General features: G+C 35.9%; 2 protein-coding genes and 1 pseudogene across 3 annotated transcripts in view; 1 reads left to right on the top strand and 2 right to left on the bottom strand.

The window, feature by feature from the left end:
• Positions 1-24,056, top strand: part of LOC136822539 (NBAS subunit of NRZ tethering complex-like) — an 88,515-nt gene that overhangs the window by 57,217 nt on the left and 7,242 nt on the right. The window contains exons 47-54 of the mRNA XM_067078807.1: positions 4,627-4,707; positions 5,475-5,686; positions 6,132-6,243; positions 7,148-7,356; positions 9,303-9,555; positions 9,771-9,898; positions 16,648-16,771; positions 17,735-17,860. Of these exons, the coding sequence (XP_066934908.1) occupies positions 4,627-4,707; positions 5,475-5,686; positions 6,132-6,243; positions 7,148-7,356; positions 9,303-9,555; positions 9,771-9,898; positions 16,648-16,771; positions 17,735-17,860 (1,245 nt within the window). The remainder of the gene's footprint in view (positions 1-4,626; positions 4,708-5,474; positions 5,687-6,131; positions 6,244-7,147; positions 7,357-9,302; positions 9,556-9,770; positions 9,899-16,647; positions 16,772-17,734; positions 17,861-24,056) is intronic.
• Positions 2,452-4,206, bottom strand: LOC136821552 (uncharacterized; annotated as a pseudogene).
• On the bottom strand, positions 12,456-15,583 carry LOC136822525 (microfibril-associated glycoprotein 4-like). Of its 2 annotated transcripts, XR_010848907.1 has the most exons (3): positions 14,748-15,583; positions 12,546-13,153; positions 12,456-12,513 (listed from the first exon to the last, which is right to left on the bottom strand). XR_010848907.1 is itself a non-coding variant. In XM_067078795.1 (2 exons), the coding sequence occupies exons 1-2, from the start codon at positions 15,569-15,571 to the stop codon at positions 12,988-12,990; spliced, it is 990 nt and encodes a 329-aa protein (XP_066934896.1). In that variant the 5' UTR covers positions 15,572-15,583; the 3' UTR covers positions 12,456-12,987. The 2 variants fall into 2 exon arrangements, 1 of the variants encoding a protein (XP_066934896.1); XM_067078795.1 differs by having other exon boundaries at positions 12,456-13,153.

Raw genomic sequence — 24,056 nt, forward strand, 5'->3', positions numbered from 1 at the left:
ACACTCCATCAAATTCCAGTAATTGTTGGTGGTTATTCTATATTCAAGTCCAAAATGAAAAAATATGTTTTCATGCTACAAAATAAATAAATGAGGTCTATATCGCATGTAAAAAAATAACTCACAATTCAGGAAAAAACTTGAGCAAATAAGTTAAAATCTTCATACTTTAAAGAAAAGAACATCCTTATAATTTAACTCCAGTGTTGCATCTTCCTTAGTTATAAGTTTAAAAGCCATTTCAACAAGATGTAATGATTGTATAAATAAAAGCTGGCAAGAGATAAACACCTTATTGCTTGAGCCACCATCTTGAAACACCACATTATGATCTGTAAAAACAACGCACGCTAAAAGTACGCAAAAAGTTAACCCGATCGGAAGAAAGTTTAGAAATCAAAGTGATATCGGGAAATCGGAATAAAAAAACCAAACTCTTAAGTTGCGGCGGCGGCGGCTGGAAAAAAGGGATTTGAAGGGTCATCGGGGCTGACCAATAAGGATTTCTAGAATGGGTAATTCAAATTTTTGTAGTTTTAAGTAGATGCAAAATTGAGAACTACAAAAAGGTTTAAAGGAGATCTAACGTCAAAAAATTTGCTACATTTTTTTGGAAATTATGGAAACTTTATATTGTGGGGATTAAAATGGGCTATGTTATGTTGAAAAATCTTAACTCAATAGGAAGTTATATCCCTTTAAAGATTTAAGCGTGTGACGTCATTGCCGAACAACTTGTTTGTTAAACAAGATTTTCTCTCTTTTTCTCTAAACTTTTAGTGAGTTTTATAAAGAAAAATTTCTTGATGAAATCATTTAGCACATTCATTTAGACTTCTAAATTCAGAGCAAAATGTCGTCGAGTGAATCTTCAAGTGAAGAAAATGATTTCTCAGACATTTTTAACCATTCTACTGATGAAGAAAAGGAGTTAGACACATCAGAATCAGAGGCAGACGCGTCAGATGAAGAGGATGAAGCTATTGGAGGGTTTTATGGTTTTGAACCTGAGTATTCAAAAAAAGAGCTAGCGATCCTGTCAGCAAAGCACAAAGAAGATGAAAGCTCGTCTTCAAGTGATAGCGAACGGGAAAATGATGACCTGGAGTCAAGTAGACTTGAGAACTTGCATTGGTGCACTTGTAGAAACTGTGTAATTGGCACCGATTTCACTTTAGAAGAATGTCTCTGTTGCAAAGAATGTAGTATTCTCGAAGAGAAACTTGAAGGCATATCTTGTATTACAAAACACAAAGACTTCAAACCTTTCATTCTCACCCCATCAGCCCTTGAGTTCACCTTTATAACAAGAAGGAGAGACATAAGAAAATTTTCAAAAGAATCAAAAAAATAAAAAACAGGTAAATTTGATTGGGGTGTAATACATCATAGATCGTAAAATAGTTCGTAAATCTATCAAAATAGTTTGTAAATCTAGCAAAATGAAGATTCTAAATAAATTTATTGAATCAATTCTAGGCAAGAGTTCAAATAGAAAACCAGTCTTTGTTTTCTTTTATTTCTACAGGCAATATCGTTACACTGCGTATTACCAATACACATCGTGGACACATTATTTCGAAATACTTGGGCGTGACAAAAGAGTGGTGATCCCATCTTGTGTCGTGAAAGAAAGAAATAAAAAACACGTTCCCTGAGTCTATTGGTGGAAAATATACTGGTTTCAAGAGAGCTTCATTGAGCAACTAGACTTATAATCTTTTGTGAACATAGAGTATAGATAGATATATAATATAAAAGGAAATAAAAATTATTGCAAAATTCCTAAAACTACTTTTTGAACCTTTGTATTTTGAAATGTTTTTCCAAAACCAATTGTCTTTCTGGACGTTCTGTAAATGCAATGTTTTTTGGGCTTACGAGTCTATTCGCTAATTCAGAGGCTTTTTGGTTAATCTTTTCTCCTTTTTCTTTCCTTTTTATAACCTTCAGTTAAAAGTGTTTTCACGAAATCGTAAGACTTTGCTTCCTTCGTCTCTTTGGCCACCCAATTTTTTGACAACTTTGAAGAGACGATTTTCCACTGTTTTTCTCCCTTTTTCCCTGATCCTTTACGCTCGGAGGTAATGACTGCTTGCTGCCTGCCCACGTTGCTATTGTGATCAATTACGGCTACTTTCACCCGTGCATCCATCACGTTCAGCTCAAATTCCAATCTTTTTGGGGCGTAAGAATTAACGAGCGAATGGAATACTTCGATACTCCCGGTGTGCAATGGATTGACGAGATGATCCATGTCATTGAGGGTTTTGCTTTCTGTCACGACATTTTCTAATGCATCATACGCTACCGAATCTTTCACGATCCATTTTTTCTGTGCAGTCTCCTTCCTTTTCAATGATTTATGGCAGCACTTGGGGTATTTGGGGTAAACCCTCTTAAATCGATGACGATTTGTGACGTGGTGCAACAGAGATTTCCACATTTGCTTCAAGGTTTCAGCATCTCCCTTGCAATTTTCGGCACACACCAAAATAGGTGATTTCCGATCTGTCGAATCCACTCTTGGATTACTTTGCAACCTTTTCGTTTAGACACCTTCCTCAATTTTGAAGTGATATTCTTCGAAAAATGCCAGGTATCATAATTTCTGATTATACGGGCACGATTTTCTCTCAGCCATTTTGCCAATTGCATGTTCCTATCAGTAGCTATCTTCTTAACCTTGAAACCACTGCTCTCTAAATCGGTCAAACAATTTTTTAAAACCTTCAAGTTCAAGAGGCGCAGAGCCTTTGCCTTTTGAAGTTTGGACTGTTGAGGTGGCGATAATCTTTTTGGTCTCGGGTGATTGGCATGTGTACGTGCAGTACTTCGCTGATTTTCCTGGTGAATCGAATCGACCATCCCCTACAATTTCAAGATCTGCTTTGGTTTTTTATTTCTGCTCTTGCTTCCTCTATATTTTGTTTGAAAACTTGGTTGACACTAGGTATTACAAGTACACGTTGAATCTTGTAGAAGGTATTAGCACTTACAAAATTCAGTCCGGAAAAGCTCACAGGTTTTCTAATGCTCTCAAAATTTGAGCCAGAAAAAAATACAGAGGCGGAAATCAACAAATTAAAAGCAGGCATTTTCCCAATCAATGGTTGGCTCTTCCAATCAATTATGACATGTTCGTTGTCACAAAAGATTTTATAGTGAATACTAGTTCCTAGCTTAGTTTTCTTAATTTCGTCGACAGGTAGTGCACAAACCTTGCAACGTAAGCATGAAACAAGTTGATCCAGCATTCCTTCGTAAACGACAAATTTTTCATCGTTTAAAATGTCGATTTTGACCTCTTCTCGGTTAGAATTTTCGATGACAGAAGGCTCGTAATCAGGGTCATATTTATCGTGAACAAATGAGAGATCGGGTTGGGAGATGGAATCTTGACTTGCATTTTTGATAGGACTTGACGAAGTTGGCCATAGAATATCTTCCGTTTGTGTACCGACTTCATTGGTTTTTCTTACGTCACTGCTGGTTTCGACTATCTCCTTTTCAATTGGACTTTCGTTTTGATTCACTGTCTCCTCAGGTGCGTCGTTTGTATCGAATGGTTCGATATTTTCTTGATTTACGATCCTCTCATTATCAATGGATTGTTCATAGTCAACGAGGAGTTTCTTGACAACCTTAAACCAAAATGTGTAGAATCAAGTTTATAGTGTTGATCGATTGTTGCAATATACACCCCTGTCTTAGTATCTTTCTTACCATGCTCTTGGCCCTGACATGAGGCTTATATCTTGTTAAAGTTGAAAATTGTCAAAAGTCAAAAGGAAGACTTGTCAAAGGGCTTGGAAAATCATATTTTATAACTTTTCCAAAATTTCTGTTGTTTAAATGAAAACTGTCAACTTACATCTGCTCTCTCCATATCAGAGACTCTTTTTCTAGGTTGTCTTGAAGAGATTGTAGCTCCATCCATGTTAATTTGTTCGTATACCTGATGATCAAAAATTGTCGGTATAGCCCCATCAATGAGACGTTTTGCCCTTGCAGGTCCATCGTTAGTGATGTACAATGGACAAAGTTCAGCTTTCAAGTCTCGTTCAAAGCATTTCGAGTGGAAGTGGTCACTGCATAAGACTCGATGACGAGCAGCTTCGAAAGTGTTGATAGTCAATTTGGCATTTCCCATGTTGTGTAGCCATCGTGAACATCTATCACGTTCTTTCTTTGGGTCAGGAATTTTGAAAAAAACATTTCCCTTTTATAGCCTTTGACCCTGACGTTTTATTGGAACATCCGAAAGCTTGACACAATACCATATCTTTCAAGTTCGTTCTTCTAATTACATTTTTCTCAAAACATCTCTACGTCTACGTACATCAAAATTATATTTTGCTATAAAACATCTTCTTTCCATAATTTTTGTCTACAAACAGTTTCTCTATCGAAATGAAAGTTCGGCGCTGACGTCACGAAACCCTCTTACTTTCAAATAAAGAGATATTTTAAACAATGATAATTCAATCAATATGAAAGATTTTGCACTCGTTCTTTTTGCAATGTTTTTTATTTAATTAGGCCTGTACTCTGTCAAAAAATAAGGATAAAGAAATTTTTGACGTTAGATCTCCTTTAAACTTTTTACATGACTTCTTTTTACAGGCGGATGGTAGTTACCTGTCATCAAACAAGATCTTCTTAGCAAACGCCATTCGAATGTTTTGGAAGAAAAAAGAGAACAAGGTAACAATCTAGCATTTCTTCTTTTAGGTTTAAAAACTATGTCTTCTAGGTAGTCATTCTTTCTATCCAATTCTCAACTGTGACGAATCATCTCTTGTTAATAATAGCCGGTATGTCCAAGGCACATTGCACTACTTTACTTCAACTTTAAAGAAAAGAAACATAAACATAAACATAAACATCCCCCCTCTTATCTGGCATCTGGAAGGTTTAGATTACGGAATTTTGCAAGACCGCTTCAAGGTCAGCTCTCGTTTTCGGGGATATTGGTGGATCCAACCGAAATATTTTCAGGTTTACCTTCAAGGGTAGTTGAAGCTGACTGGGGATGCGGCACATCAAAGGCCGACTATCATTTCTCTCCGATCGGAAATTGGTCCACTCCTTTAGAGCTTTAGGGTGGGCGGACGCCAATCGGCCATCGGAATATCAGATAACTACCCCCCCCCGAGAGTGAGTGCACTTTGAAGTCAATGGTGGTGTAGAGTTAAAGTCTTAAAGGCCGGTCTTCACTTACGCGCGCTGCGATCGCACCTTTTGGCTTCAATCCTTTTTGCTTGGAAAAAAGATTACGTCATAAAAATGTAGCGCGTGCTCAAAAGGAAAGTTGAACCATTTCAACTTTTTCAACCGTTACGTCAGATCGCGCCAATGGAGCTGCTTCATTTTTCTTTTGACCAATAGCGTGGAAGCTTTGCTCGAAAAAGTGCGATTGAAGCGCGCGCAAGTGGAGACCGGCCTTAAAGGGTCTTTTCTTTTGTTTTCAGGATTGGTTGAACACATTCGAAAACTGTAAACAACACTTCGCCAAACTCCTGATAGAAGACGTTGTCACTTTTGCTGACCATGCAATTTTTGGCGAGGAAGCTTTAGACTCGCTGACCCAAGACACCAGACTGGAGATTGGTAAAAGAGTAATCAAATATTTGAGACAACAGCGTGGTCAAGACGAGACCAAACAAAGAGGAGCTGACGATTAGTAAGTTGAATGAGTCTTGTTTTGAACTTACTCTTGATTTTAACTTGGTTAGCAAGCTGAGCAAATTTACAACCCTATTGGAGATATCCACTGATCTCTAACTAATTTAGCTACCCATGTGTGCGGACGGGACCTCTGAATTAGAATACCGACCCTTTTTTAGTGAAATCTTTAGTGAAAAAGTTCCCCTTACAAAGAGTTAAAAAAAATTCGAAATAAAAATAAAAATCGTGAATTTTCCGATCCTTAGAGGAACTACTTTTTAAATTTCTTGATTTTTTTTACCTTTAGAGAGACTTTGTAGGGTGTAAAAACCGACTTTTATCGTCCGCACATACCCATTTTGCCCCCCCCCCCCCCGGATTTTAAATTATGACTCCTTAGACAATTCAGCAGCTTTATTGACTTCAGCTCAGTACATTAATTTGTTTTCGTATCCATTCAGTGATTCGCTTATGGAACGTTACGATTCATCTATCAATGATTTGGAACTTTCCATCGAACATCTCAAAACGCTGGCTGATCCAATTTTGACAGTAGTTTTTGGTGACGATAACGTAAGTAAAATATTATTATATGGCTGCGAAATATCTCTTTATTAGATGCTATCGCTTATTTGAAATGGATATGAGAATCATGGCTTGAATTATAGAAAGTATATTGTGCGGCCATCATTGTTATGTGATCAAGAATCAATCTTGACATGAGCGTAGAATGATACAATCTAAACTTTTCTTTTTTCACAAAGGTGGAGGTTCAAAATTTATGACAGAGAGTCTTTATCATAGATTTGTAAAGCCCGGCTAGATGTCGTGCTTTGGCTGAAAAGTGTTAGGTTAGGTAGGAAATCCTACCTAGGTCACGTGATATTACAATAGGAGTTTAGCGCTTGACCAATAAGAACAAGCTTTGCGGGTTTTCGAAAGCAATAGTAGTAATATTTTTTGCAATATTCATTTTTTTTTGCTTGGAATTGCTTAAAGCACGACATCTAGACCTTCGGGCTTTACAGAAATCTGTGGTCTTCGTTTTCTTATAAGGGGTTATAAGGAGCATGACTGCAAGAGACACTTTCCATCATAAATTTTGAACCTCCCTTAAATCCGACACTGTAACTGTAACTGATATTTAAAAAGCACAATGTATCATCGGGAAGTTCGTAAAAGTTTAATATTATTACAACGGATCTGTCCAGTAGGTTCCAAGCAATTCATGATATGACCATTGCAATGTCTTCCACGGACCCAACAACTGATTGGTTGAAAGCGATCTTTTGACTGATTTTGCGTCACTTACAACCAATCAGCTATTGGGTCCATGATGTAATATTAGAAGACATTGCAATGGTGCAGATCATGAATAAACCCAACAACAGACATATCCTCAATTTTGCTATTCTCAATTATGACTGTCATGCTACAGAAAGAAATATCACTGATTTTTTTTTTTCCTTCGAATTAGGAACTGAGCAAAACCTTTGGACGAGTTTACGACTTATCACGTGGTCGAAAACAACCACTCGAAAAATTATTCCGTGATTTGTTCACATCACTACAACCATTAGACAAAATTTCGAAACTGCGGAGTCTTTGTCGCAATGCATCTATTGACGTCCGCACGTGTTTCCAAGATGCTTTGCGCGGGATCCTGAGTGACATCCAAAGCGATAGGTAAAAGCTTTACTTTTTGGACCTACCTCGAAGGTGCTTGAATTTAAACCGTGTCCGTTCGTTGGTCTGTTACCAGCTTTTCTTGCGATTTGCTCATTAGTTTTTTCTCATTTTTTGCACAACGATGCAAAGTGGAAATACCCGAAATGTGATGGAGCCCGATTTTCGAGAAAAAAAATTTTTAGGCAAATTTGGGCCGAAAACTGCCTAAAAATAGGGTTTTTTAGACTTTGTGCAAAATTGCTTTTTTCTGATATTTGGCAAAAAGATAAAAGGTTATCTAAAAGGTGGCTGAAGCCGTTTTTTTCTGGAAAAGTTTTTTTGCCGTAAAAATCGAGGAGGTCCATTCAGCATGTAGCTCGTTTTTTCTTTAAAAATATTACTACTGTACTTTCGGAAAAAGGTGTTTTTTTTAGGGACTGAAATTATCACGGTAACGATAAAAAAATTCGTTCATTCCATAGAAGTCAAATTTTCAAAGACAATTTATTTTAATAAAACAACATTTTAAGATACAACATCAGTCAGGGGGGGGGGTCGGTACTAAAATCCAAGACACATATGAGTACTAAAACGTTTTTTGACGATTTTTGACATACCCCCACCTAATTTTTGAAAAAGGAATTTTAGTACACATGTACTAAATTTTTTTTGACATTTTAGCATAGTGACCACCTAAATTAGGCTAATTTTGGAATTCGGTTCAGAGAATGGCGGTCTTTAGACTTTCAACAAAATGCCAACCCTGGTTATTTAAGCTGTCAATGAACCTGATCTATCTCTCTCTATTCTAGATAAAGACTCAGAAACAGTCAAGACACTTTTGCTCTGCTCTACTTTAGTTATTGCAAAGATTGATTGGTTATTTTTCACCTCTAATATACAGCTTGCTATTTCTTTTCTATCCAGTTATCCATGGTTCTTTACAAAAACAAAGCATCCAACTTCGAAAACATTTTTTTTTCCTTATATAAAAGCAAAATATTAAATACACCCCTGTTTGACGGCCCCGGTGGAACCTTTTTCCTCAGTGGGGATAAAAATTCCTATTGAAATGCTAATGGGATAGAAATTCTATTGTATTGTTCCAAGGTTAAAAAACCCAGTGGGGGTGGTTTTGGAGTGCAATTTTTTTAAACATGGAATTTCGAGTGGGGATGAAATCAAAGTCAATTTCCCGGTGGGGCTGAAATTCAAGGGTACTTTCCCACCGGGGACGAAATTTTTGCTTAATTTGTGACACAGGGATGTTTGAATCTTATATAGAAAGTTTTTATTTTTTTTCATTTTGCCTAAAATGCTTGGTCAATAGTTTAATTTCCTAAAATTTGGTGATTTTTAGTACTCATGTACTAAAATTTTTCTTAAATTTCTTGAAGACCCCACCTAATTTGGGATTTTAGTACACATGGTACTAAAATGCTTTAAGGCCTTTTTTGTAATACCACCACGTCACTAAAAGTCATGATGTCTGAAATTTTAGTACCGACCCCCCCCCCCCCCTGCATCAGTTACGAGGATTTTTGTAAAAAAGATAGGTGTAACAGGTATAATGCCCTGTTCTGTTTTTTTCGGGCACAGCTTTTGGATACGTACCGCAAAAAATTTAAAATTTGATTATCTATGTTTTTGTTTTACTACAAGGAAAATAATTTTAGCAGGAACTTATTTTCGAGGTCGGAAAAAAATTCCCAAAAATTGTATCAATAATTATCAGGAATCATTTTCCGCGGTTTCGCCCTATTTTTGACAGATTTTTTTTTTCACTCTCTTAGCGATTTTTCAATTTTTTTGATTAAAATTTAATAACATTAGCCAAATTTGTAATTCGCGGGTTCCAATTTTCGAGGTTTTTTCTTAACTTTGATTCATTCTTGAAATTTCATTGGTCAAATTTATGATATCATCCAAAAACTTATGTTAAATTTTATATCCACTTGTTTCAGAGATTACACAAAACTACAGACTTTAACGGAAAACATCAAAGCACATCAAGAACATCAAACAGACCCTCTCGTTACCCATAGCGACGTCTTAGATGTGGTGCGGCCATTTTGTTCTGATGTTACAGCTAGCACGGATGTGAAAAGTCACGTGTTACACATATTGGAGAGTACAATTGATCTAACGGATGATGACGTCAGTTTATTATTATTCTACCAATCACAATCGATCATTGTTCCGGTCTGGAAAATAGAGGTTTGTAAGACCCACAAGCTTATTTAAGATAAAGAACAAATTCCACCAGGTCGCAAATAAAGACATCCTGCGGCCCGAGTAATTTTCATACAGACGCCGGATTGAAAGTGAAACCTTTTGCCAAAAATTAGAATTTCAGAGAGTAATTTAGACCAACTTTCTGTGAAAAAAAAATCTTGCAATTCTCTTCAAATGTTTTTTTTTATCATCGTTAGGTTGATGCGTCAGACGTAGAAACAAACGATAATCGTTCAAAGTTATTCGACAAACTTCTCACAAACACCACTAGTGATGAACACACTGAAGGCTTGGAAAAATTGCTTCGATCGTGGCCAGTTTTCAGGTATATACTGTTTTCTCTCTCTGATTCGATCTTCAAGCGACAAAAATTTTCATCGAATTAGAGAATTATTCGAATTACAGAGACTATTTTATACTACCTTCAAGCTAGAGTGAGAATTATCGAAAGGGCGTGAAAAATAAATATGACACGGAGGACGGGTGGCCTAGCTGTAAAAAAAAAGATTTTTTCACGCAGTAAAAAGGAGCTCGGTGCAGCCTAACAAATTTTTTTTATTCTTTAACAAAGAGTTTTTCCAATTACGACTAACCTATACTATAGCCATCACCCACGTTTTTCTACGAAATTAATGACTATTCGACTTTGCGACTTACCTGTTTTTTGCTGAAAACTGCTACATCTAGGGTTTAAAAAGCAACTAGGTGCCTAAAAAAAGAAATCACAGGTGTCTTTAAAAAAAGACAAGGGTGTCTTTCGGTGCCCCAAGGAAAACCATTCCATAAAAAAAAATATATATTTCCATCATATAGGAGGATATTTTCACAAATGGCCGAAATCCTGTGTAGGTCGAAAACTGAGGAACAGATAATGTGTTTTCTTGAAATATTTTTTGACTCTTATTGAGTTACTTCTTTCCATCTTAACTCATATTGAGTTACTTTCTTCCTTAAAGTCATTTTAGATCACTAGTTTTACATTGACGGATTTCTATGTCATCATATTTTCCTTTTCTACTCCAACCTGATTGATTTTCTGTGAATGTTCATTCTAGATTTTTGTTGTATTTGTATTGTCTTTTTGTTTTGTGGGTTTTTGTATTTATTGTTTCCATTTTGAGTAGTTGAAGGTTTTATACTTCTAGACTATATATATACGCACCCCTCCCACCTGTCACCACGGTATTGATTATTTTGAAGCTTCTCATTTAAGTCCAGTTTTAGGTTGAATTACGGATAAAAATTCACATAATTTGAATTAAAGTGTTGTTTCACAGATAACAGTTATGTACAAAGTGCCTAATTTATCATAAAACACTAGCCGGTACCCGGCGTCGCACGCCGGTTTAGCTGTTGCTGAACGCATTTTAAAGTCCTTTGGATGTTGGGAAGCTGGCTTAAAATACGATGAAGTCAAAATTAAAGGGAAAAATTATCTTAAAAGTTTGACTCTGTCCCTCCCAGGTCACGTATCTTTTAACCATATTTTGAAAAAGATTTTTAAATTGTTGCAAAATGATCAGAAAGGGCGTTATTCAAACTATACCATACCGGCGACCTGTGACGTCCGAAAAGGCTTTGCAATTAGATTTTTTTCTCGCTTCGCTCGCTTTACATTTGCCGTACTTGTTGATGATTAGGAAAACTTTGATGTCAAGATAAGAGGAGTGAAATTATAGACATGACACGATATTCGTCGAAAAAAGGCAGCCCGTGGGTACTTAGGCAAGAGAAGAATACGGGCATGAGCCGTTCTTAAGGATGCCTTTTTAAAAATGGCAGTCCCTGTAAGGGTTGGAAAAATCAGAAAATCAAACTTCAGTCCCACTAAGAGTCGGTAAAAAAAGGGAAAAAAATTCAACTTTTTTCCCCCAGAAAGATAGAAATTTAATCAAATTAGTCCCAATAAGGAAAGTAAACTCCCGGGGGGGGGGGGGGTACTACCCTTTTCGTCCGACGGGGGTGCTCCGCTGAGGTTCGAAAAATAGACCCTACGTGGGACTCGAAATTTGCGAAAAAAGTGACCCTGAATGGGACTGAAATGCCAAAATTGTCTCAAATTTTCTACTTTTTCCCCAAATTTTTCAAAAATAGGCACCCTACGAGGGACTGATTTTTCTATTTTGGTGTTTTTGCGACCCTACCTGGGACTCGTGGAGGTTAAAAAAGGTACCCTGACCAGCGGAGCATCCCCGTAACCCATTTTGCCCTAGTATACCCCCCCCCCCCCCCGGGAGTAAACTTCACAAAATTTAGCTTGTTTCTTCTTCTCTCTAGTCTCGCTAAGGGTCCAAGGGCCAAAAGTCAGGCAGCTAGGCACCTTCGTCATAACTTTTCGAATTCAACAATGAATGACTTAGATTTACAGCAATATAATTATCGACATAGATGTTTATAAGTCCCTTTTTACGAAGAAAGATCTCTTGTTTTTAGCGCCTTTCGAATGTATTGTTAATGTTGCTGTTTAGTTGTTCCAACAAACTTGTCTTGTGATTCTTATGTTTTAAACGCGGTTTTAAATTTGTTCCTTTTCTAAAACAGATTTTGTTTGAAAGATTTTCTTTTGTTTTGTTTTGAAACGAATTCGAATGTCTCAAATCAAATAAGGTCAGAAGATATTCAAAATGAACCAACAATGGTGACATTTTATTTTTGTGACTATATATATTTCGATCTTACAATCATCCGGTGGTCTAAAATCAATAAAAACAAGAATTAAAAATCCGTTAAAAAAAAATTTTTTTTATCATTATATCTACAAACACTCCTTCCTCATCTAAAACAAATTGCAAATGAATAATAAGGTCGTTAATTACATTCGAAAACATAAAACAAAAGAATAGAGAGAAAAAAAGAAAAAACATAAGAGGCGGGCTCGGGCACGTCTGGGCAGATATTATAATCTATCAATCAAAACAAACTTATCGAACAACTCAAAGTCTTTATAAAACGGCGCGAATATTGTTTAACACATTTGTGGAGCAAGAACTGGAAGTCATCTTTTGGAAGAACAAAAACATTGCGTTAGAAAACGAAAGTAGAAAACACAGACAAACACACATACAGACTACCACTATTAATATATAGATATAATATATTATAATATTTAAATACTCATGTTACTGTGCTAAGTTTGCATTTGCCTAAAGGTCCTGCTTTTATCGTTCGTAATAAGCGCACTCATTAGTGCTTGCCGTATACACGATAGTAATAAATCCAGTGCATACAAAACGGCTGATTCTAATTCGATGTTCTACTACTCGAAACGCTCCATTATTCGATAATTTTGAAAGTCACCATCAGCAAGAAACTCTCAAAAATTACAGTCTACTGTTCGATACGCTCCGATATTCAGTGACAATCCAATTCCCCTTAAAAATCGAATTAGAGAGCGTCAACTGTGTGTTGTGTGAATTAGGATGATTTTCGTCTGATTTTCATCTCTGTTGTTTTCAAAGCAGTGTATTGATCATAGAAAGTATCCCATGTTATTCCTTGACCCTGTACTTGCAGCACTGATGTTTGAGAGTATGGACCATTGAAATTGACACTCGCGCACGCGTTAAACCACCAACCAGCTCTGTAAAATACAACAACAAAAAAATTAATGATATCTTGTCACTGATCTGTAAATACTTTTAACTGGATTGGGTCTCCCATATAAAATGAAGCTTGTCCAGGTTTAAAACTGACTAGTCCGCCATCTTGTTTTCAATTCTGGTTGTCAACAACGGGATTCGAATGTTTTGAAATTCAAACTTTCGAAAATCTAATGTAAATTAGAAAGCAACATGGCGGACTAGTCGACTTCAAAACTGGACACACTTCCACAGGAAATCTGTGAGCAGTTAGCCTATCTAATGTGTAATATGATATCTGTGTATCATGTCTATTCAGTAAAGTAAAGAAGATTTAGCCCGAGTGTCGATGTCGATGTATAATTCAATTTAGAATTTAACTCCTTGACGTACTCAAAAAGCTAAAAAATCGCATTTTCAAGATTTTTCAATGCTTAAACTTTGAATCGAATTATCTTGGCTTTGGTCATAGCTAAACCCTTAAAGCCCGGTCTCCACTTTCGCGTGAAATGAGCGAAAACTTTTTGACGTTTTTGTAAGGTCATTGGTCAGTTGAAAAATGAAGCAATTCTATTGGTCGAAATTGACGTAACGGATGAAAAAAGTAGAACTTTCTTCAACTTTTTTATTGTTCGCGCGAAACTTTTATATGACGTAATCTTTTCTTCCGGCAAAAAAGGTTAAGAAAAAACTGTCGCCCATTTCGCGTGAAAGTGGAGACCGGTCTTAATGTTTGGTACCGTTGGAAAGCTCTTAAGCTCTATCTTCTCAGCGTGCCAGATTTTTGAATTAGGTCCTCAATCAAAACTACCGGCAGCCGAAAATATCGTTCCTGAGAGAACAAAATTTCGCTAGTGAGACGTCAAGGAGTTAAAGCTGCTTTTTTTATACATAAGTTGTGTGGACTCGCGTGGTGGGTCTAGTTTAAAATCTATATATACTACCAGATATTTAAGAGGGTAATCTGAGCCTCAGAAATGGCTGGTTTTGAAATTAAAATAAAACAGCCGTAATGATGACGGCTGCAAACTTCGGTAATTGTCATTTTTGAATAGTGAACCATTATGCAAACATCTTTATCGTGGTCAGCCTTTCTTAATATATCTAACATCAAATTTGAAAGAGTATATCCTAAAGTGCGAGCGCAACCGCAAACCTAATCAAGAAATCAAACCGGAAAGATCGGGAAATCGAACCCGAGTTATCGCGATTAGTCGGATTTACGCACAATTACAAATGAAAAACACTGATTTTAAGAAACTTCTTAACCGGAGTTTAAAAATGCAAATGCTGATGCTAATTGAGACAAATTGTGCTGCTTCTTTTAAAAGTACCCAGTTTATGTATGTGTTTACCTGTGACGGAGACGGTAAGGTTCTTATTTGATTTTATTAGACCCTGACCAACTGATGAGGACAACGATAAATCAGCACTTTTGCCGTCCTCGATTTTGTGGGTCAGAATTGCGGGTTATTCCAAATCGCTCCACTCTCTCTACCGTCTTCAAAAGTGCAAGTACATAAACTCGCTAGTGTTTATTTGGGATACAGTAATTGATGGCTGCATATACAGCAAGAAGAAGTTTAGCATTCTTACCTGTAATATTCTGCACAATTCATTCCACTCAAGTCATTATCTTGATCCTTTGTCGAGAAACTCTTTGCGCTCGTCTCACCCCACGACACACAAACCGACCTGCCTTGACAATTGAATCCTCCAAAATTATATTTTGCTGCCTCAGGTGCTAAAAAGAAAGGGCTATACTTAACCGATGCTTTCAGGCCATCAAATCCGGTTGCTTCGGCTATCATTTCCACTTCTTGACCAACTTTTAAGAATCTGTCGGTGTATCGGTGAACAAATTCATTACCAAGCCAATGTTCACCGTAAACATCTCCAAAACCTTTTTTATAAGACTCCCAATCACGGTTAAAATCAACAGAACCATCAAATCGTTTCTGCATGACAATCCAACCACCTCCCTCTGTCGTCATATCACAAAATACTTTCTGTCGGTAACCGTTAAAATTGATATAATAAACACCATCTTTAGTGTAACCAAGACGACGCCAATCCAAACAATCCATTTGAGGATTCCCTTTTGGAGCTGAGATTGAACTTCCAGATGAAGGTGTTAAATGCATATTAAGATCACCTGTGAAATCGAACAAAGCGCATGTCAGGGAATCTCCAAATTTTGTAAGCTCCACGTAACAGCATTTATCAGGAGATCGTTGACATAACATATAACATTTGATTGGGCTAGTCATGGTTTCTTTCAAATATGGTTCTAACCCGGTAATTGAAAATCCATCTTTAACAGATTCGAATCTCATTTGATGACAAAATACTAAATAGTCAACACCGTGTAAAAGTATCAGCGATAAACCAAAAAGAAATGTGTGTTTAGAATCTCTCATTTTGACTTTAATTTATTCTCAAATATTACTACTAACCAGTTGAAGGCGCAATTAGATAACTGGTAGGAAATTTAACTCCACTAGATAAAATGTTTTCGATTTTAATCTAACTTAAATCGGTACTTTCTCGGTAAACTTCAAAAGAAATGGCGAGTAGAGATATGTGGAGGAGAGTTAATTAGGGATGATCTAACCTTTCTATATAATAAATTGTTCTCCGCCGTGGATCATTTTTTGAGGGTTTGTTTTTTAAACTTGATTTCAAAGAGAATGATTAAAAAACCACATTAAATGGTCCGAAGCATTAGATGTTCACTTTTTCTGTAAAACGCATAAATTTTAGATTTATTGCGGTTATAAACTGCTACAAACTAATTTATATTTGTGGTTCATTCGGCCGTTTTTAACCGCTTGAATTATAAATTCTGTATGATTTCTGAAGTTTTTTTGCGTGTGAATATTTTATTTCGATTCAATGCAATTTCATTTGAATTATTGAACTTGTTTGTCGAAGTTATTTGTCAGAATATTTTATGAAGACTTTCCCCAACCCCAAAGATCACTACCCATATCTTTTGTTGTCAGAATAGCACAAATCGGAACACCAAACAATACGTACACCCGATCATTATCTGATATTCCAATGGCGGATTGGCGGCCGCCCATGCTAAAGCTCTAAAGTAACGGGCCAATTTTCCATCGGAGAGGAATGATAGTCGCCTATGATATGCCGCATCCCTAGTCGGGTTCAACTATCATTGCGCTTGGAGGTAAAAATCTTTCAGTTTGACCCGCCAATCCCGAGGGCTCGGTTACCAGGGCTCCCGCTGCAAAATCCTTAACGCGGTCTTGCAAAATTCCGTAATCTAAATCTTCCAGATGTTGAAAATTTTTCCGACCTTTAGAGCTTTAACGTGTCGGATGAGAATTTTTGCATTCGGCAAAAAGCCCGTTTCTTCGGCTTTGGGCCTATTTCTTTGATAGTGATTTGTCTTAGACTATAGCATAGTCTAGGACCCATCCCGATAGCTACTGGAGGGTTCATCGCTATACCTATCTTCTATCCATGTTTTTAGTGATACGCCTGACAAAGAACATCCCTGGATTCGCCTAATTCTTAAGAAAATTACACTCGAAGATGATAGCAATATTATCGACATTTTGAATCACGCTAAAGACACTATGCCGTTTAATGAACAGGTAATATTATTCAAAGGTTATATTTTTACATAAGTGTTACCGTTTCATATCAGACACATATTTCATATCAGGACAGTGTCTACCTATTGTTATATTATGCTGATATAAGCGAAAAAATGTTTTCTTTTCCTCTTTCTGACCAATCTTGCTCCACATCCGTATCGATCCAATGTGAAAAAGCTTGTGAATTAAAATTGATTATGAGTAAGCAAACGTTATCACTCTTATTTAAAAACAAAACCTTTAATTTGATTGCCGATTAAAACAAAATCGCTCTAATCATTTCGGATTTCAAAAAATCAGGCTGGCTGAGTTTTCTGTTTCATTAGTACGGAATCCTTCCAACGAAAACTGTTTCAAATTTATTAAAAAAGTGGATACTAAGTCAAAATTTTATTTCTTATGAGGCAGAATGCGAGCATTCCTTTTCCCCTCTAAAGCATTGTAGACATTCCCAGACTTTCTTAGGCTGTATCTGTCATTATTTTGATAAAGGGGATGCGTATCGTGTATGAAATTCCCGTCCGAGAGTTAAAATTTTCATTCATTGAACAAAGAAAAAAGAAGTTGTACTACTGTAACGCATAATCAAAAAAGAAAAAGAAAATACGGGCGTAATCTGGGATAGAAATATTGTAGACGATACGCATCCTCTATATCAAATCATATCAGAGGGGATGCGTGCAACCTAATACTTTCTCCCCATAGCTCAGGCCGCTATAACTGAAATAGATTAATGACATTTTCTCATCCATTTCAAAAACCGAAAACTCTACATCAACGACTCTTTATCACTTAGCATAAACCAAATAAAAAGCATTCCTTTTCAGCATTTCTGTTACTCTGAATCACAGACCTCTAAAAAACCTTTGATCGTATTTGGAGCGCGAATCTGTTAGTGGATGTTAGAAGCCTATATTTCTGTATATTTCTTTTTCTTTTTCTTTTTCAACACCCCTTTAGGCTTATAATGTGGTATACGACAATCTCATACGAAAACAACAAACAATACAATCCATGAAATGGATGTTATCAAGTCAAACTGAAAAACTTCACAGCCGTTTGTTCAAAGATTTAATCGAAATAAAGGTAAAACTATTTTTTAATTGTTTGCCACCTCTTACTGCGTTAAAAGCTTCTTCCGTGTTAGACGGGATTTCAGTCTCAAAGGTTTTTACATAATTCACCAATTTTTTAATTTGATAACTTATTGTGTAAAATGAATTCAGACAAAAACCTTTCTTCGACCACTGCCTACATTTTGGTTAAATACAGGGTATTATTCAATCTAACGTTATTTGGACGTTGTGAACGTTAGATAAACGTCGAAAAAACGTTATGTGCCAGCTGGGTATGTTACCCTTAAGTTGGGAATGGATTTCTAGCAAGTATTTTGATCAATTGAATCACGGCTCAGTACCTATAAATTTCAATTTCACAGTTTCAGTAAGTTATGAGCAAAGGGTCAATGTTTGTAGCTTTTAAGGTGCAATAGTGTAGGTTTTAAGGTGTATTTTAATTTTAACGAACAGTTTTGAAAATATTTCGGTACCAATGATCTAATTGTAGCATTAACCCCCCCCCCCCCCCCCCACATTAGTAACTTTGCAGTGGATCATTGTTCAAAATTTGAGACCAAAATTATTATTTCATAAAAAGTTATTCAAGAAAACCATTTTTGTAGGTTTTGGGTAAATAGCTAAAACTGCATTTTTTCACCAAGCAATGAATATTTTCTTAGCATTTTTTGCGAAAAACCATACACCCAGGGTAAAAATTCATAGCTAGCCTAGACTCACCAAAAAAAGTTTCAGCCCTTACTGTTTTCTCTATCAGGATATAGAGAATACCTCTTTTTTTGTAGATTTTAACGGGTATCCACTAGTATGATACTCTTAACCTTTTCTCAAATCCTATTTTGATTGATAAACAATTTCCGTTTTTATTATTCTTCTCTACTTAGCGTTGGAGTGTATTTTGACTTCAAAAGTGCTCAAAGTTTTTTTTTCCTTTTTGAACATGGCATACACGTTTTTTTTTTTATAAGAACAAACTATATAAGAACATAAGGCTTCGAGGCCCAAAAATTTAAGAACATTCTAAGAACATTTTAAGGCTTTGGAGACTTAAAAACATGCATTTTCTTAAGAAATTACATCAAAATGCTCAAAAAATGCTGAAAATAAGAACATTTTAAGAACATTTTTAGGCTTCAAATCCAAAAAACTAAGAACATCCGAAGGCTTCGAAAATTTTTGACGTTCTTATAAAAAAAAAAACGTGTAAATCATGCCCAAATTAAGTAAAATCTGAGAAAGATTTGGTGAATTTGTAATGGATTTTCCTTTTTCCTTGTTTGTTGAAGTCAGTGTTTGTATTTACCGACTTAAAAAGTTTGCTCTGCTTGACTTGCAATTGAAGCTGACCGACTTTACTGACCAATATTTCTTCCTTGTTCAAGGCAATTGTAGCTGACTGACTTTACTGACCAATATTTCTTCCTTGTTCAAGGCAATTGTAGCTGACCGACTTTGCTGCCAATATTTCTTCCTTGTTCAAGGCAGTTGTAGCTGACTAACTTTACTGGCCAATATTTCTTCCTTGTTCAAAGGAACTCTGAAAAAAAACGTTATAGGCAGATATTAGTGTGGATTAAGATTCAAGCAGAGTTCTTAAACAATTGATGTACTAGCGGATTCCAGGGCTCTCTGTTGTGGTTTTGAGTGTCCATTGTATTCTTTAACCAGTTGGTCCGTAAAGGTTTCACTTTTTGGCCTCAAGTTTTAAATGAGGAAAATATATAATTTCTTTCCCTTTTGATCAGCCTTTGTCAACACTGATGAACATGAAATTTTCCTTTTTTCTGACTTAAATAATGACTAGTGCGAATTGCCAGCCAACTAATTTTACTTGTCGTTTTATCCTTCTTGTTGACTAAACGTGACTCAAAAAGAAAAAAGATTTAAAATGCTCAAAGAATGTATTTTTGCAAATCACGGCCAGATGGCCAACAACATGACCAATATGTCCGACTACAGTACTCAAAGCGAGGAATCGTCAAGGTCTGCGACGTTTTATGTGAAATTCCTTGGAGGTGGTCTTATGTTTGTTTTTTCTGCTCTCACAAACACTGCTTTAATTAATGGATTGAAAAAAACTAACAAAAAAATGACAATGCCTCAGAAATTGTTCATATATTTGTCAATAATGGATGCTGGGACATTACTGTGCCTTCTTTATTTTGGTTGGTTCATCTATTCATCATCTACCAGTTGTCTTGCTTACGGTATCGGCCATGCAATATCAGTTTACACATTTGGAATGGACCTTGGCATCTTTTTATTGACCTCATACATAAGGAACCATGCCATGCGGAAACCTTTAGAACACAAAGCTATCATAACAAAAAAGAAAATTTACGCATTCATAATATTCTGGAATATATCGGTGCTTTTGTTATCAATACACGCTAACCTTTCATACACATTAGGTTCCATACCTCTTCACTATACACACTGGTTAACACTAGGCGTCGGTATAAGTTTTTCGGTTGTTTCGGCTTTAATTTTGAATATTCGGTCCAATAGGATTTTAACGGCACAATCACGAAAGAATGAAAGTGGGGATGATATACTAGAGGGTCAAAGAAATAAACAAAACATCAATCAAAAGACAGCCGTTGGCATTTTCAAAGCTCTTTCGGTGCTTTACTCCGTATGTATTTTACCGCTCAGTCTTTATTATGTCATTTCGGGTATTTCGATGATATTTTGTGATAGTTATGACCCGTATATGACCGTTTTGTTGGATTTATCACCTATTGTACATATACCGATTTTTACTTGTTCTGGTCTCAATGCATTAATTTACATTTGGAGAGATAAAGCTATAGTAAAATATTATAAAACAAAACTTTGTTCAAGAAAGCTTGTGTCACGCACGGACTCCGAGAGAGAGACCTCTGTAACTGAACTGTAAAGTCCCATATGTATTTAACCGTTTAGTTTTCGGTCAGTTATCGGTTTAATCCTTTATATTTAAAGTATTTAATTTTGACGAGTATTTAACTTTTTCACGAGTTGAAGAAGCTCAAGCTAATTTTAAATGTTGTAAAAGGTTTTTCATTGATTGATTTGAGGTAATGGTTTTCACCTTGTTGAAATTGTAAGTAATGGTTAATGCAGCTTAATTCTTGAAATAAATTTTCAACCCAGCCAAATTTTAGACTTCAATAATGGCTCAGTTATCAGTGTCCTAGGGTAGAAACCCCCGGGGTCTGGGGGGGGGTACTTATGCAAATGGAGAGTACGGTATGTGCCGCCCTTAAGGGTACCTATTTGAAGTTCCGCTAAGGGTCGGAAAAATCAGAAAATTAAATTTCAGTCTCATTAAGGGTCGAAGAAATAGGAAAATTTTAACTTTTTACCCCGGAAAGATCGAGACTTGGTTAAAGTTGGTCAAAAATTGCCCCAATAAGGGTCGTAAAATTCACAAAATTTTCTGCCAACTATTCCTTAATCTGAAAATTTAAAAATTGCAATAACAAAATTTGATGAAGAAGAAAAAGAAGACTTTTGCGAAGAAGAGTATTTCAACTTTGAGGACCTTATTTTCGGCGAAGAAAAAATATTTTGAAAACATTTTTACACTAGATGGTGTATCTATAAATAAATGATAATGATCATAATAATAATAATAATAATAATAATAATAATAATGCTATACAAGTTCGCAGGCCAGCGTGCGAGCACATGGGCCTCTATGAACCGCGCTCTTTGTTCGGTTTACAATTTTCTTAAGATAAAGTCTTTTCCTGGGGCTCCCCCTGACTTTGAATTTAAAGTTTCCATCCTTTAGTGAAGTATTCATTTCTTGGGCTTTCATACACCACTCTTTGATTGTCTTCCTTTCACTTTTCGCAAGATCTTCCGTCACCCGGAAGGGCAATCTTTCTCCTTTAGTGATTGCTCTTAACATAGCCTGGATATCCAGACTCAAAATTTCAGAAAAAAAAAGTCTTTCTTAAAATTTTAGAGTCTGGTGCAACTAAAACAGTTTGAATGACACAGTCTGCAAGTGAACCCTTGTTGACAGAATCTCAAAACTTTGGAAACCCAGGCAGACATAAAACCTCTTTTTCAAACTCATAAGCTTTTCAAAACTACTTTAAACTACATCCAAAAGTCAGCCACATTCATAAAGGCTCTTTTCCATCAGCCATTTTGTTTAGAAATGAACCTGTGTTTTCATTTTCATTTTGTTTATCTTTTTTCGCAATGTCAGCTTTTTTCATAAATTATGCGCGCGCATCGAAAAATATCGAAAACCCCGCAAAAATTCTGCTCAGTGACTGGGTGCGTACTGACCAGTCAGATGCAATGCAGGGACAAATATCCCTGCAGACGAGTTACTTGGACCAGACCGTAAACCAGAGACAAGATTACAAAAACTAGACGGTGAAATAGTTTACTGTCTAGATATCCAGGCTACTCTTAACACTCTATTTTTTGTCTTCTTTGTTTGCAAATTGGACTTTTTAAACTAAAAATAGATTTTCGGAAAATTTTTGTAAAAGCTTCATTGTCTCAAAATCTTTAAAATAGTGGCTTTTGACCAATTTTTTATCCCAATTTTTCGTAAAAAAGAGTGATAACTTTCTTTCCGAAAAATTTTAGATAGTTCATCAATCTTTTGTAGACAATTAAAAAAAATTGAAACAAAAAGGTAAATTACCCATTAAAACTAAGCACTTTTTGTAAAAGAGGGCAATATAACATTTTATTAACTTCTAATCACTCTTGATAGAATGAATTAACAAACAACTTAAAAAGACAGTTTTTTGTTAAAAGTGTAAATGAACTCAAAACACAAATTTTGTCTTCTAATCTAAACTATCTCACAACTAAACTTTTGACTATGATCAGAGCCCTATGGTTATCGTAACTAAAATTTTAAGTACAGGGTGTCCCGAAAAAAAAGTATCGAGTTGTACCACTTCTATAGAAATAAAGTTCTTGTGTGTGTTTCTCTAAATTTGCAATGTTTACCAAAGTTTCTCTCTGTGTCATATTGATATTGATTGTCATGACTGGTCATGAGACATCTTTTATGAATAACTTTTACAAAAAACAACTCTCAATAACTTTAACGTCATGAAAATTGTAAATAAAGTTAATCCTTTTTAATCATAATGACTGTTGTAAAAACGATTATTTCGTTGGTATATATTTTTCTTACATTTTGTTAAACACACGCAACAACCTTCTACTCAGAATCATGTTCGAACTCGATACTTTTTTCGGGACACCCTGTATATATGATCAACGTAAAAAATCCTATTTCGTTCATTTCTTTACTTTTTTCCTCTCGTTATTACTGCGCTAGCTACATTTTCGCTTATCTGATATTCCGATGGCGGATTGGCGGCCGCCCACGCTAAAGCTCTAAAGGGAGTGGGCCAATTTCCCATCGGAGAGAAATGATAGTCGGCCTTTGATGTGCCGCATGCTCAGTTGGGTTCAACAGCCCTTCCCCGTAAACCTAAAAATATTTGGTTTTGACCCGCCAATCCCCGAAAACGAGGGCTGGGTTACCAGACCTCCCGCTGCAAAATTCTTAACCCGGTTAGAAAATTCCGTAATTTAAACCTTTTAGATGTTGAAAATTTTCCCGACCTTCAGAGCTTTGGCGTGTCGGATTGAAATTTCGCCATCTGGGTGCCAGATAACATTTTCGCCTCATCCCCTAGAATTTATGGTTATGGATTATTTCCCGGAGAGGCAGTGGGTTTACTAACTGACGGCATGTGCGACGAAAAATTGGCTTTTAGAATTGCATCCTTACAGTGCAGCAAAAATTCGCTGAAATTCATAGCATTACATTGTATTTTGCTTCAATTTTCAACTATTTTAGAGCTAACGAATTCCTGATGAGATAGTCCTCATTTTATTTGACCGACAGTTTTTACTTACTTTTTTAGATACTTTTTCTATTCAATAATTTTGGTTAATTTCATGGTGGTGGGATTTACATTAAAAGGAAAAAATAATGAAAAAAATCCCTTTTTGTTCAGCTTTTGTCAACACTTATTTGGACTTTTTTCCTTTTCTATACTCTCAATAGAGATACTGATGAGACATACTCGGTTTCATGGTATCTATCGTATTGGTGGCAATCTCAAATCTCAAATTGCCACCGTTCTAAGATTAGACTACAGATTTCTTTCCTTTTCTATTCAGCCTTTGTCAACATTTATTCTATCGTAATTTTTTCCCTTTCTGAAATA

Source organism: Clytia hemisphaerica, unplaced genomic scaffold (genome assembly GCF_902728285.1).
Source record: "Clytia hemisphaerica strain Z4C2 unplaced genomic scaffold, Clytia hemisphaerica genome assembly, whole genome shotgun sequence".
Lineage (NCBI taxonomy): Eukaryota > Metazoa > Cnidaria > Hydrozoa > Leptothecata > Clytiidae > Clytia > Clytia hemisphaerica.